Below are 12,020 nucleotides of genomic sequence, written 5' to 3'. Positions count from 1 at the left end.
GTCCAGTTTTCCATGGTTAATTTAGTATTAATATATTTTATCTCTGAATTAAGGTGAGCCTAAAATTCAGAACACTTGAACATTGTGGAATATGCAGCACAAAAGTAGCTGGGAGGGCAGTGCTTATAAAAATCTATCATGAACCAGATTAGTTATGCAGAGTACAGTACTTTCTTTTGTTCTCATGTATATATGTTTAACAGCCCAATCCAGATTGCGGGGTGGGGTGGCAATGTGGCTTTAGGCAAAGGGGCACTTTTGCTGGCAGGGAGGCGGGCAGGCGTTGTGGAGCTCTGCGACACTGGACCTGGAAAGGCCAGCCATCTGGAGAGCTGCGCCAGTCTAAACCTGACCACTGGTGCAGCTGGGGTCTAAGGATGTTCCAGGGCATGGAGCCAACTTTAGTTGGCCTTTACCAGGCTTTTGAGCTGGGACCCCCTAGCGCAGGCCTTGGACTTTGGCCGCCTAAAAGGGCATAAGGCCATTTTGCCCTATGGAGGGCTTTCAGGAAGCTGGGATTTCTCAGTTTTTGTTGGCTCCCTGTGCCACCTGAAAGCCTTCTGGAGGCAGTGTGGTGGCATGGGAGCAGTGCTGTCCCCAACTGCCGCAGCCCTCTAGATTGGACTGTAAGTCTTTCTGCTTCTCCAGTGATGTCCTGCAATATATATTTATGCTTTAATTAGCAAATCAATGTATTCATTTTCTTGCAGAAAAAAGTATTCATATGCTGTAATATATACACAGAATATATTTTTACAAGATGTATTTCCCAAATTCCTTGCAGTTGTGACACATCATATACTTTCTTTAAATGTATCAGTTTGATTAGAAGAAAAAATTCCTTTCATTTCCAAATCCACATGTCAACTGTGGAACTTAGGTCTGATTTCCAGTATCTTACAAATGCTGGTCTAGCAGCTGTCAACAGATGTGTGATTAAGTTCCATTTGACTTTTGAAAAAATGTCTGTGTAGCTTAGTAGTATGATCCTATATTGCTAGCAATGATTGTGATTTGTCCTTTATTACTGTATTTAAAATGTCTTAATGTTCACAGAACTGCCAATTACTATTTACCAACACTTTTTGCAGGATGTGGAAAATATATTCAGTCGAATATCAGATATTCATGAACTTAGTGTGAAGTTATTGGGCCATATTGAAGACACCGTAGAAATGACAGATGAAGGTAGTCCCCATCCCTTAGTAGGAAGCTGTTTTGAAGACTTAGCTGAGGTAAGTAATATCCCTTGTCCCACTGGCAATATTCTGTATCCTCTTGATAAGTGTTTGGTGTGTTAAACATATTTCTCTACTATCAACAGTTTTTGTTGCCTAAAAACAATTGAATTGCCCAATCGATTAGTGTTTCATTACTTATCAGATAGTATTTACTCTATGCATGAAGGTTAATTTCAAAAACTGGGTTTTGCTACAAAGCTGTTATTGTATAATGCTTTCTTAGAGACTTAGTGCAGAAATAACTCTGCAGGATAGATTCCTCTCACCCTTCCCTTGTTGACATTAAAAATGATTTAGCATTGGATCTGTACTATCCCTAGTTATTGTTAGTGTTGAGCAGTAGCTGAAGGGAATTTATAAACTCTACTGAAACCTGGTTAGGAGAAGAGTTGGTTTTTATACCACACCACTCTCCTGTAGGAAGTTTCAAAGCGACTTACAAACTCCTTCCCTTCCTCTCCCCACATCCTGTGAGGTAGGCAAGGCTGAGAGAGTTCAGAGAGAACTGTGACTAGCCCAAGGTCACCCAGCAGGTTAATGTAGAGGAGTGGATTATCAAACCTGGTTGTCTAGATTAGTGTCCAGCACTATTAACCTCTACACCATGCTGGCTCTCTGGTGCATGTGTAATTCTGAATTGTAAGGGCGAGGGAATTTGAGCTGGTGGAGATAATGCCAGGGTATTTTTATTTTCTGAGTGTGAACAAGTTTATATTACACTTAGATGAAAACGAGTGTATTACAGAAACCAGATCTTCCCATTTTATGGTACGGGCATAGGAATTTGCCATGGAGCACATGTGTTTCCACCTTATTCCCCCTGGAAGGCAATATGCTAATTATAGTTCACCTGTTCAGATATCAGTACATTCTACAGACAGAGAAAATCGTGGAAAAGGAAACCTGTTCTAGAGTGAGAATGGAACCTCTAAGCCTACTGTACATTTCTGAATCTCCAGACTTTGGTTTGGAAGAATCAGGTTTCTGATATTTGTGGGGGAGGGTGGTGGTGTTTCAAAGTGCTACAAAGTACAGCCTAGTATTGTGTGGGCTTTTCTGATGAATATTTGATTTTCATTGTTGGGTGTCATATTTTTTAGTAGTTATTCGGAGCAATGTTGCAGTAAAGTGTTTATTTTGTAATCCTGCAGGAGCTAGCATTCGATCCTTATGAATCATACACTCAAGATATTTTACGGACTGGTTTTCATGACCATTTTCTTAGTCAGCTATCAAAGCCTGGAGCAGCATTCTATTTACAGGTATGTAAATTAACAGAATCAATACTGCAAGTGTTGGTATAACACGTTGGTAAGACTAAAACAGCTTCTGTTTCCAGTCAATAGGAGATGGCTTTAAGGAAGCTGTTCAGTATGTTTTGCCCAGGCTGCTTCTGGTTCCTGTTTACCATTGCCTTCATTATTTTGAACTTTTAAAGGTAAGATCAAAAATATTTATCTTGTATTATTAAAGGCTGAAATGTTAATATTAAGTATGTAATACTTTAATGTCAATTTTCATCTAAATAGGCAGTGGGCCACTGGCACAAATAAAAACCTCTCCACAGCTTTTCATTGTTTGAATCTTGTGTACATGGAAAAGGGAGAAGGTGCAATTTTGCCTCCTCCTCATCTTAGTTCAACACCCACCCACCCCCAATATTGTTTTGATGGTTCCTACAGTCCCAGAAGCTCATTTTCTGGGTGTCAGAAAGTTTGTGGAATGGAGCATGGCAAAAAATCAATTTTGTCAGCATGTTCCACTGATGGATCACTCTGTATTTTCTTGAGTCTTGGTACAGATTCTGTTGATTTTATTTATTCATCTTCTAATAATAATACTTTGCATTTGTACAAAGTAGCTTGTTTGCCTTATAAAGCAAATCAGTATTATCCTCATGTTGCAGGTATAGTAGGATGAGTCTCTTACCAGTGGTCACTTGGAAAACACGTCTGCTCTTAAGTCAGTACTGTGTTATTCAGTGAGGCACTCCCAGGAGAAAGACCGTAGGAGTGCTACCTTGGTTAGTTTATGAAAGAGCCTAGACTTCCTGATTACTTGTTCCTGTAGTGTGCTTTTGCAGTTACCCTACTTAAACATTAGATGGTGGTAGTATACAACATATAATACTGCTGATGTATGAAATTCTTTCTGTAGAAATAATATATTAAAAGGTAGTGTTATAGTTGTTTCTAACTGATGTGTAAGATGGCTACAGGAATACCATAGAAGTTGGTTGTGCAAGCCACAATTTTTTCACATTTATTTTCAAAGATTTGTATCCAACAGCTATTCCTTAGTTTCTTTTTTTCTAGGCTTATGTTTCTACTTTCTTATTGGATTGGATCCTGTAGTTACATTCTGCCAACAGCAGAGTGTCCTGCCTGTAAAACAGACCTCTTCTGCTGGCAGAAGACCATTTGAGCTGGGGGAAAGGACTCCACTGTTATCAGAACTGAATCATAGGAGCCAACTGTTTATATCATGGTTTTGAGTGCTTAAAATATTACCTATAAATTCACAGTAATTTTACAGCATTGTTCTAAAGTAGATCAATATTATAATTCCTGTTTGAATGATCCTAAGTCAGACAATGGCATGTCCTAAGGCCACCCCGCAAGTCAGTTGCCAAACTGGTATTTGTTACTCTTCTGAAATGCTTGAAGAGGTTTACGAATAGAAACATTAGAATAAAAACACTATAAAATGGCTTTAACCAATAAATTGACAAGCTACAGAGTAAGGAGAAAGATGCAGTTACCCTAAAAGCAAAAGGACACGAAATTACAGCCAGCATTTAAAAAAAATTGTCAGGGGACAGTAATGAAAATTCTGAGCATTAAAGCAAGATCATAGCTCTAAACTGTAATTAACAGAATATTTGAGCAAATAAAAGCATTTTTGCCTGGTGCCAAAAGCACAATAAACAAGGCACTAAATTGTGACAACATGTGTTCAAAAATCAGACTTTAAAGATGAAGACGGGGGGGCGGGGGGGAGTGCTGCTAAAGAAGGGAGCTTAGACAAATGAAACAGTCCAGAAACATTTTTTTTCCTGTTGGCTGAAGTAGATTTGGAGGAGGTTGGTTACTATTTGACATGTTTGTTACAGACTAGGTTGGTGAGCTGCAGTTGGTTGCAAGCTTAAAAACTGTATAGCGATATTGAGAGAACATTTTTACAACTGAGAGAAGGGACCTGGGTAAAGGAAACTACCAAGGAAACTGGGTGGTTTAGAGGCAAAAGACCTCTTCTGACAGTACTTTAGGTTATACAAGTGGTGAGTGTAAATCAGGCATTTCTCTGATGACACTGTGGGTTATGGAATACCCTCTTCAGAAAGGGTCGCACTGACCTAAGCTACAGTGTTTTTATTCCCCTGAGTTTCTGATGGATGATGTCCTGTTGTCTACTGCTTCTGCTATTTTAATTGTTGCTCTTACTACTGTCTCAATTTGTTTGGGTTTATAGTGGTGATTTTTTAAATGCACTGATGATACTGTATTTTTCAATTAATTGATGGCTTTTGCAAATTAAAAAGGGGCAATCTAAATAACTGAAGTAAATAACTCATTGGGAAAACTTGCACCATTTGCCTTATGAAATACCTAAAGAGGTTAAAGGGATAGACTATCCACTGGCAGTACATATATGAGCACTTTGAAAAACTCCGAGCTCAGAAATACAATTGTATCTTACTGATTGTCGTCAAAGGCTTATATCAAAAGCTGTCATTGCACAAGCAGAAAACATTTCTCATATTATGGTAGCAGTATATTCAGTCTTTCTGTCCTGCCCTACTGAACAGCTGCTCTGGATTGTGCCCTTATGAGACAGATTAGGCAAAGGGAGAATTGCCCCTTGCTCTGCCTATTGTCAACAGTCCATCTAACATTGTCTGATTTATTGTGAAAAATTATGGTATGTTGCAGAAATGGGTCATCGAAATGACTTTTCTTTGTTACAAAAGGCAAAATTAAATACCTAGATCAGGGGTAGGGAACCTTTAACACTCAAAGAGCCATTTGGACCCGTTTTCCATGGGAAAAGAAAACACTTGGAGCCCCAAATAATTTTTGACATTTAAAATAAAGATAACACTATATATGTTGGGTTTTTTAAAACCTTTTACTCTGCTCATTCTGAGAAGTGCATGGATGCGTCCGCCCTGCTGCCTGCAGGGCGGGCAAGGATGAAGCCAGTGGCTCGGCCTCACCGGCCGCCGGGAAAGCGGCCACCCCGCTCCAATGGGGCAGGCGAGAGGGGAAGCCCGTGGCGTGGCCCAGCCGACCGCGGGCAGTTGGTGCACCCGCCCTTCTGACTGCAGGGCGGGCAAGGATGGGGCTGGCGGCTCGGCTCGTGGAGCCGCAGTGCAAGGGCAGAAGAGCTGCATGCGGCTCTCGAGCCGCAGGTTCCCTACCCCTGACCTAGATGTTGGTAAAAACTGGATAGATAAGCCTACTACTTCCTATATTTCAAGTTAGACTACTTCCTATATTTCACAAGTCTTTATACACAAGTACCTATCTTATTGAAACTCTGTTCTTTAAACTATCCTTGTAGCTTAAGTGGGCTGCAGTGTATGAAGTTGGCAGCCTCTGTCTTAACTTCTGAATCCTTCTGAGAGATGTGAGTTTTTGTACAGGTTTCTAATGGCATTTTGGTTTGCTAGTCTGTCATGTTATTAAACCATGACTAAGGAATATAATCTGATCTATAAAGCTTACATATGAATCTTGTTGATTTCTGATGTTTATAGCAATTAGAAGAGAAAAGCGAAGATGAAGAAGACAAAGAGTGTTTGAAGCAAGCAATTACAGCCCTGCTTAATCTTCAGAGTAGTATGGAAAGGACATGTTCGAGAAGTCTTGCAAAAAGAAGGCTTAGGTAAACATGCTTCCATTCTTTTCCCTCCCGCTTTTAGCTCTGAGTTGCCCTGTTATAAATCCAGGCTTTCCAGTTTCCTCTTTCAGTAAACAATGAACAAAGTAGTTTATGGCAAGCCTTTTTTTTCTCAGAGGAAGTGACATCAAAATACAGATAGCTATTGTTTTAAACCTCTCTAGTATGTGTGTGTCCCTGCATGCTTCTAGTGAAAGCATCTTGAGAAGCCACTGGTAAGCTGAAGGAAAAATATTTTTTCATTAGCTCTTACAGGCATTAAACTTTCCTGTAGAGTACCTTAAAAGGCATAACAGTTTTCATGAGAACTCTTGACATAGTTAATATTGTGGTGTCAGCTTTTATTTTTCAGATGTTTACGGTTACTATTGAGTAGTAAGACTAGTTGCAAGTTCTATTGAATGTTTTCTTTATTTTATAAATTCTGTATTTTACAAATTAAGTATAACTATTGGAGGTTCTGAAATTTTGTATTTTGTTAAATACAAGTTAGCTTATAGAATTTCTGTAATTTCTATTGTTCACATAGCACTGAGTACTCTTCTAGAAGTTACCAAACATTCATTAATTATTCTTTTGGTAATATGCATATTTATTAGAGTGTAATGTAATTTTGTTCTTTTCCATAGTGAATCTGCATGCCGGTTTTATAGTCAACAAATGAAGGGGAAGCAATTAGCAATCAAGAAAATGAATGAAATTCAGAAGAACATTGATGGCTGGGAGGGTAAAGACATTGGACAGTGTTGCAATGAGTTTATAATGGAAGGGACTCTTACACGTGTTGGTGCAAAGCACGAGAGACATATATTTCTCTTTGATGGTCTAATGATTTGTTGCAAGTCAAATCATGGCCAACCAAGACTGCCTGGCGCTAGCAATGCGGAATATCGTCTGAAAGAAAAGTTTTTCATGCGAAAGGTACAGATCAATGATAAAGATGACACTAATGAATACAAACATGCATTTGAAATCATTTTAAAAGATGAGAACAGTGTTATTTTTGCTGCTAAATCAGCAGAAGAGAAGAACAACTGGATGGCAGCCTTGATCTCTTTGCAGTACAGAAGCACTCTAGAACGCATGTTGGATGCAACAATGTTACAGGAAGAGAAGGAAGAGCAGATGAGGTTTCCAAGCCCTGAGCTTTACAGGTTTGCAGAACCTGATTCGGAAGAGAATATTGTTTTTGAAGAGAACATGCAGCCCAAATCTGGAATTCCTATTATCAAAGCAGGAACTGTTGTTAAACTGATTGAGAGACTTACATACCACATGTATGCAGGTAAAGCATTTTTCTTGAACTTTAAAATGTTTCTGCTATCTTTATTTTAAAAATTAATACTGTTTTGTTTGTATATCTTGTATTCCCAGAGAAGCAAAGGTATAGGTATAAAGTTTTCAGAAATTTTGATGCCATTGCAGGGGGAATTGAAATATATGCAATGATTTCCTATCAATTTTCTGAACTTTACAATATAGAATATATCACTTGTAATTTAGTTAATATACAACAGTGAACTGTTTGGTATATTTATGGAGTTAAATGTTTGTTTAATTATCTTAGTTTTCTTTAAGAAAAGTTGTAACCTGCACCCTACAAATGACTACACCGTATGCTACCTTAGCACAAGTCTCTTAATGTATGTCATCTGAGAAGTAGGAAAAAATAAAAATTGAGCATAAAAGGTAATTCTGTAGTATGCTCAAGAAGGTATGCTGTTTGGTCAGAGACACTGCAGTCACAAAGTCTGCATATTTAGATATTAAGGTTAACAATACATTTTTGAGGAGTTTAGTTGTTTTCTGTATTGGAATTATCAATATTTATAATTCTCCGTGGACAGGTAAGACAGCTCTTTCTACAAACCTGGAAAAATAAAAGGATGAAAAAACGTACTGGAACCAGTAGCTTTATAAAATGCCATCTGTGGCAGTTGCCAGGCAACCACGACAGTATTGCTATTTGAAACCTTGGTTGCTGTCAGTACGAGGCAGTGGGAGGGTACAAGGCCATTTCCAGCATTGTTCTGACCTTTGAGAGAGAACTTGGTGCAGTGGTTAGAGTTTCAGACTAGGATATTGGGAGTCCCAGACTGAAATCTTCAATCTGCCATGGAAGCTCACTGGATGACTTCAGGCCAGTCACACATTGTACCTCACAGTACAAATTAGCGGAAGGGGGATAAATTAGTGGAGGGGAAAGGACAGAGAAATGATGTAAGCTGCTTTGTGTCCTCATGTGAAGCAAGGTGCGTTAGGAATGAAGTAAATAATAAATATAGCTGAAGATGGGGTAAATGATAAGTTGGTTGGTGGGTAAATAGGAGAGAACAAAGCTGGGAAAGGCCAGAAGTTATGGGGGCTGCTAGAAGGAAGCAATGGGGTAGGGAATGTCAGGGGAAATGAAATGCCCCTGTAAGTCTTTTCAGGTTCCCTACCATGCAGCTTGGCCCAGCCCCGCCAGCACTATACAGCTGGATCCAGCCTGGCCACTGGCACCATGCAATTCAGATAGAGTTTTTTCAGGGAGAGCTCCCAGGCAAAGGAAAAAAAAATTGAAGAGGGATGGGGGAGTGTGTCTCCTGTGTCTCCTTCAGGTGAATTTGCTACAAATCAGCTCCAAGTGGCATTTTGTAAAATCCTTAAAATGATAGGCTGGGAAGCCTTAAACTTTTAGACATTTAAGCTGTAGCAAGAGGATTAATCAGTCCCTGAGCAGTTACCTCTGCTCCATGGCATGAATGAGATAAAGAATGAAGCTTTTAGCATATATCTATCTAAGCCTTTCACCTTGATGGGTGAACAGGTAGTAAATGTGTAGTAAAACACAGCTATATTTGGGAACCATGCTGTATATATTTGGGAACAAACGCACAGAAGCTGCAGGGTTCTTCGCACCAAAAACGCTCCCCCCAAAATGGCGGACGCGCTGCCTGCGATTGGTGAAAAAACAATCACTGAGGGAGCTCTGTGTGCTGGAAAAACTGACTCCAAAATGGCGCCCATGCTGACGGAACGCTGGGAATCAACTGCCACCGATTGGAGGGGGGAAGGAATGAGATACTGGGAAAGAGTGAATGGGTATACAAACACACAATAGGGAAAAACCAGCACGGAGGATGGTGGTTAGAACTTCCAAAATCACCCCAAAAGTGACAGAGTTCTGTCAAAGTCCTTGCACTCCTATTAGAGTCAGGAACTAAACTGGAGAGAGAGGGAGGCGGAGGACGGTACAGGAAGTGATGAAATTCAAGTTCCTGACTCCTAATAATAGAGTGAAGGAAAGCCCATCCGAGATGCCTGCCACCTATCGGGAGAAAGGTCCTTCATGGTAAGTGCCCAATGGACCATTTCATTGTTTCTCTGGGTGCCATTTTCTGTAGATATGCTCTGCCCATGTCTCAGGTAGGATTATTTCCTAGAGCCTGTTGTATTTTTTCGCACAACAGGCTTTATTGCTAGTTTTTCATAATTGAAGTCTGAATTATACCATTTTAGTGGAAGGCGAGTCCAAATGTTTAAAGTTCTAAATCTGTGATGGTGCTTAAGGGAGATTGTTTTCTAGGCTTTTGGATCTTAGCAGTATTGTCTAGCTTAAAAAATTATCTTGGGGGTTATTGTAAAATACATGGTGAGGGCTGATGAATAAACAGTTGCAGATTATAGCAGCAGTGCCAAGAAAATATGGTGGAGATCAGAGGCGTAGCTGGGCCAAACTGCGCCCGGTGCACAGTGTGTTTTTTCTGCCTCCCATAGCCCCCCTGCGGCGCCCACCCCCTGCGGCACACACCCCTATGCCCCCATTTCCACACTTACCTACATTCCTTTTTCTAGTACTTTTTGAGGCTGAAAAAAGCGGCCTCCTCACAGTTCAGGGAAAAAACTGCCTGATTAACTATACTTCCCAGGAGACCTTGTGAGCCCCATGGTCTCCTGGGAACTGTAGTTCCTCAGGCAGTTTTTAGCCTGAACTGTAAATAGGCCACTTTTTTCAGTCTCAAAAAGTACTAAAAAAAGAAAAGAAATGTAGGTAAGTGTGGGAAGGGGGGAGGGGAGCTGCGGGGGAAAGGGGGAGGGGCTGGGGAGATTTTCCGCCCCCCAGGTGTGCGCCCAGTGCACAATGCACCCCCCCCCCCGTTCCCTTGGTGCTCCGCCACTGGTGGAGATTAGTAAGTGTTACTAACTTAGAATGATGATTGTATGCTGCCTCTCCAGGAACTTGCTTGAGGCAACTTACAAAATAATAACAGAACAATTAAAAGGTGTTATTCCATCATTTTTTTTAAAAGCAACTTGTTATGGTACCTAGTGTGAACTTGCTGCTGCTTGGTATTGTGTGTTATTTTCAGAAGAAATAAAGATGAAGAGATTCTCCCCCAGTGGAATAGGGACCCATCAGGTAATAGGTGAATTTGCTACAAATATATGACATCTTCCTTCAACTGAGGCAGCCAATTGAATTGGTGGCAGTGAAGTCAATTTTTTCACTTGTTTAAAGCTTTGGGAAATGGTCACATTTGAGTTTCTGTATCATTATCGTGACCCTTGCAGGACACCACAGAGAGAGATTTCATTTTCATTCAGAGGCCTTCAGCAAACTTGGTTTCCAATAGAAGTTTTTGTGTATAATCATAATGCTGAGACAGGTCTTTCTTTTTTTCAGATAAAATACAGGTTTTCCCTTTGTAGAATGGTTATCCTTTTTACAAGATTAAACACAAAATTTGCCAGTCCCTAAAATGGAAACATAAGGTTTATATCATAATTGCAGTTATGAAAGTCATCTAGTGCTTAGAATAAAAGTGATTTTTTTTCAAACTGTACTAGCACATAAATGAGCAGCAACAGGAAGTTAGTTTTCAACAGGAAGGTTTCCCCCTTGGAAGTACTTTTTAAGTTTTCATGAGCCATCTGTCTGATTTGGCAGAGTTATAAACATTTGAAAACAATTGCATAAACACAGTTTTTGTCCAAGCAATTAGTAGCTTGGATGTTGCAGGTGGTGAGGGGAGAGGAATATCTATTATGCATTCTTAAGCGAAAGTAAGGTCCATTTCATATGTTCTGTGCCACAAATCCTTTGAATTTGGGATCTGCCACCAGATACTTTTGGTTGGTGCTTTGGACAAATGGACTGTATCTAAGAATTCTTGAGAGAAGCAGAAAAATAACTTATTTATCCTTTAAGTTTGAACATACAAAACTTTGCATGTCCTACGATGTAAAAGTAGTACAACCTTTTATGGTTTATCAAGCATTGTGAGTTATAGATCTTCTGGTACCCAGTACTCTCATAAGTGTTTGAAGAGCAACAAGTGACTGGGGCTGGGTTCATACATGCAGGAGAATCAGATGGGGAAAGGCTTAAGTGATAGAATAGACTGTGTCCCTTCAGACTGCAGGTAGACCTCTCCAACTTTTATGGAACAACACAACTACACATGAACAACTCAAAAATTAGCACAGCACAAAGAAAGATTCTACTTCCTCTCGCTGCTTTCTGTTCTTGCTTTTGTATATGCAGGAAATTTCTAATGTGTGAGAGTGTCTCAATATGATCCTTCCTTGAGCAGTTGGTTAGACTAGATCAGGGGTCTGCAACCTGCTCTCCAGATGTTCATGGACTACAAATCTCATCAGCCCCCACCAGCATGGCCAATTGGCTCCCCATCTTCCCCAATTGGCCATGCTGGCTAGGGCTGATGGGATTTGTAGTCCATGAACATCTGGAGAACCGCAGGTTGCAGACTCCTGGATCAGATTGACCATATGGCCCCTTCCAACTCTGTGATTCTAGGGATCCACCTTGATACCCCGTCTGTACTCTGAAGCATTCTGCCACCTCATTATCCACATGTGTCAACCCCCTGCCCT

General features: G+C 40.2%; 1 protein-coding gene across 2 annotated transcripts in view; it reads left to right on the top strand.

Moving 5' to 3' along the window:
* The window catches only part of SOS1 (SOS Ras/Rac guanine nucleotide exchange factor 1), a 59,900-nt gene that overhangs the window by 18,101 nt on the left and 29,779 nt on the right, over positions 1 to 12,020 (top strand). For both annotated transcript variants that reach the window (XM_048481847.1, XM_048481855.1), the window contains 5 exons: positions 1,092 to 1,235; positions 2,393 to 2,503; positions 2,581 to 2,679; positions 6,001 to 6,128; positions 6,773 to 7,428. In XM_048481847.1, the coding sequence (XP_048337804.1) occupies positions 1,092 to 1,235; positions 2,393 to 2,503; positions 2,581 to 2,679; positions 6,001 to 6,128; positions 6,773 to 7,428 (1,138 nt within the window). The remainder of the gene's footprint in view (positions 1 to 1,091; positions 1,236 to 2,392; positions 2,504 to 2,580; positions 2,680 to 6,000; positions 6,129 to 6,772; positions 7,429 to 12,020) is intronic.

Source organism: Sphaerodactylus townsendi, linkage group LG01 (genome assembly GCF_021028975.2).
Source record: "Sphaerodactylus townsendi isolate TG3544 linkage group LG01, MPM_Stown_v2.3, whole genome shotgun sequence".
Classification (NCBI taxonomy): domain Eukaryota; kingdom Metazoa; phylum Chordata; class Lepidosauria; order Squamata; family Sphaerodactylidae; genus Sphaerodactylus; species Sphaerodactylus townsendi.
This window is presented reverse-complemented; position numbering and strand designations above follow the sequence as displayed.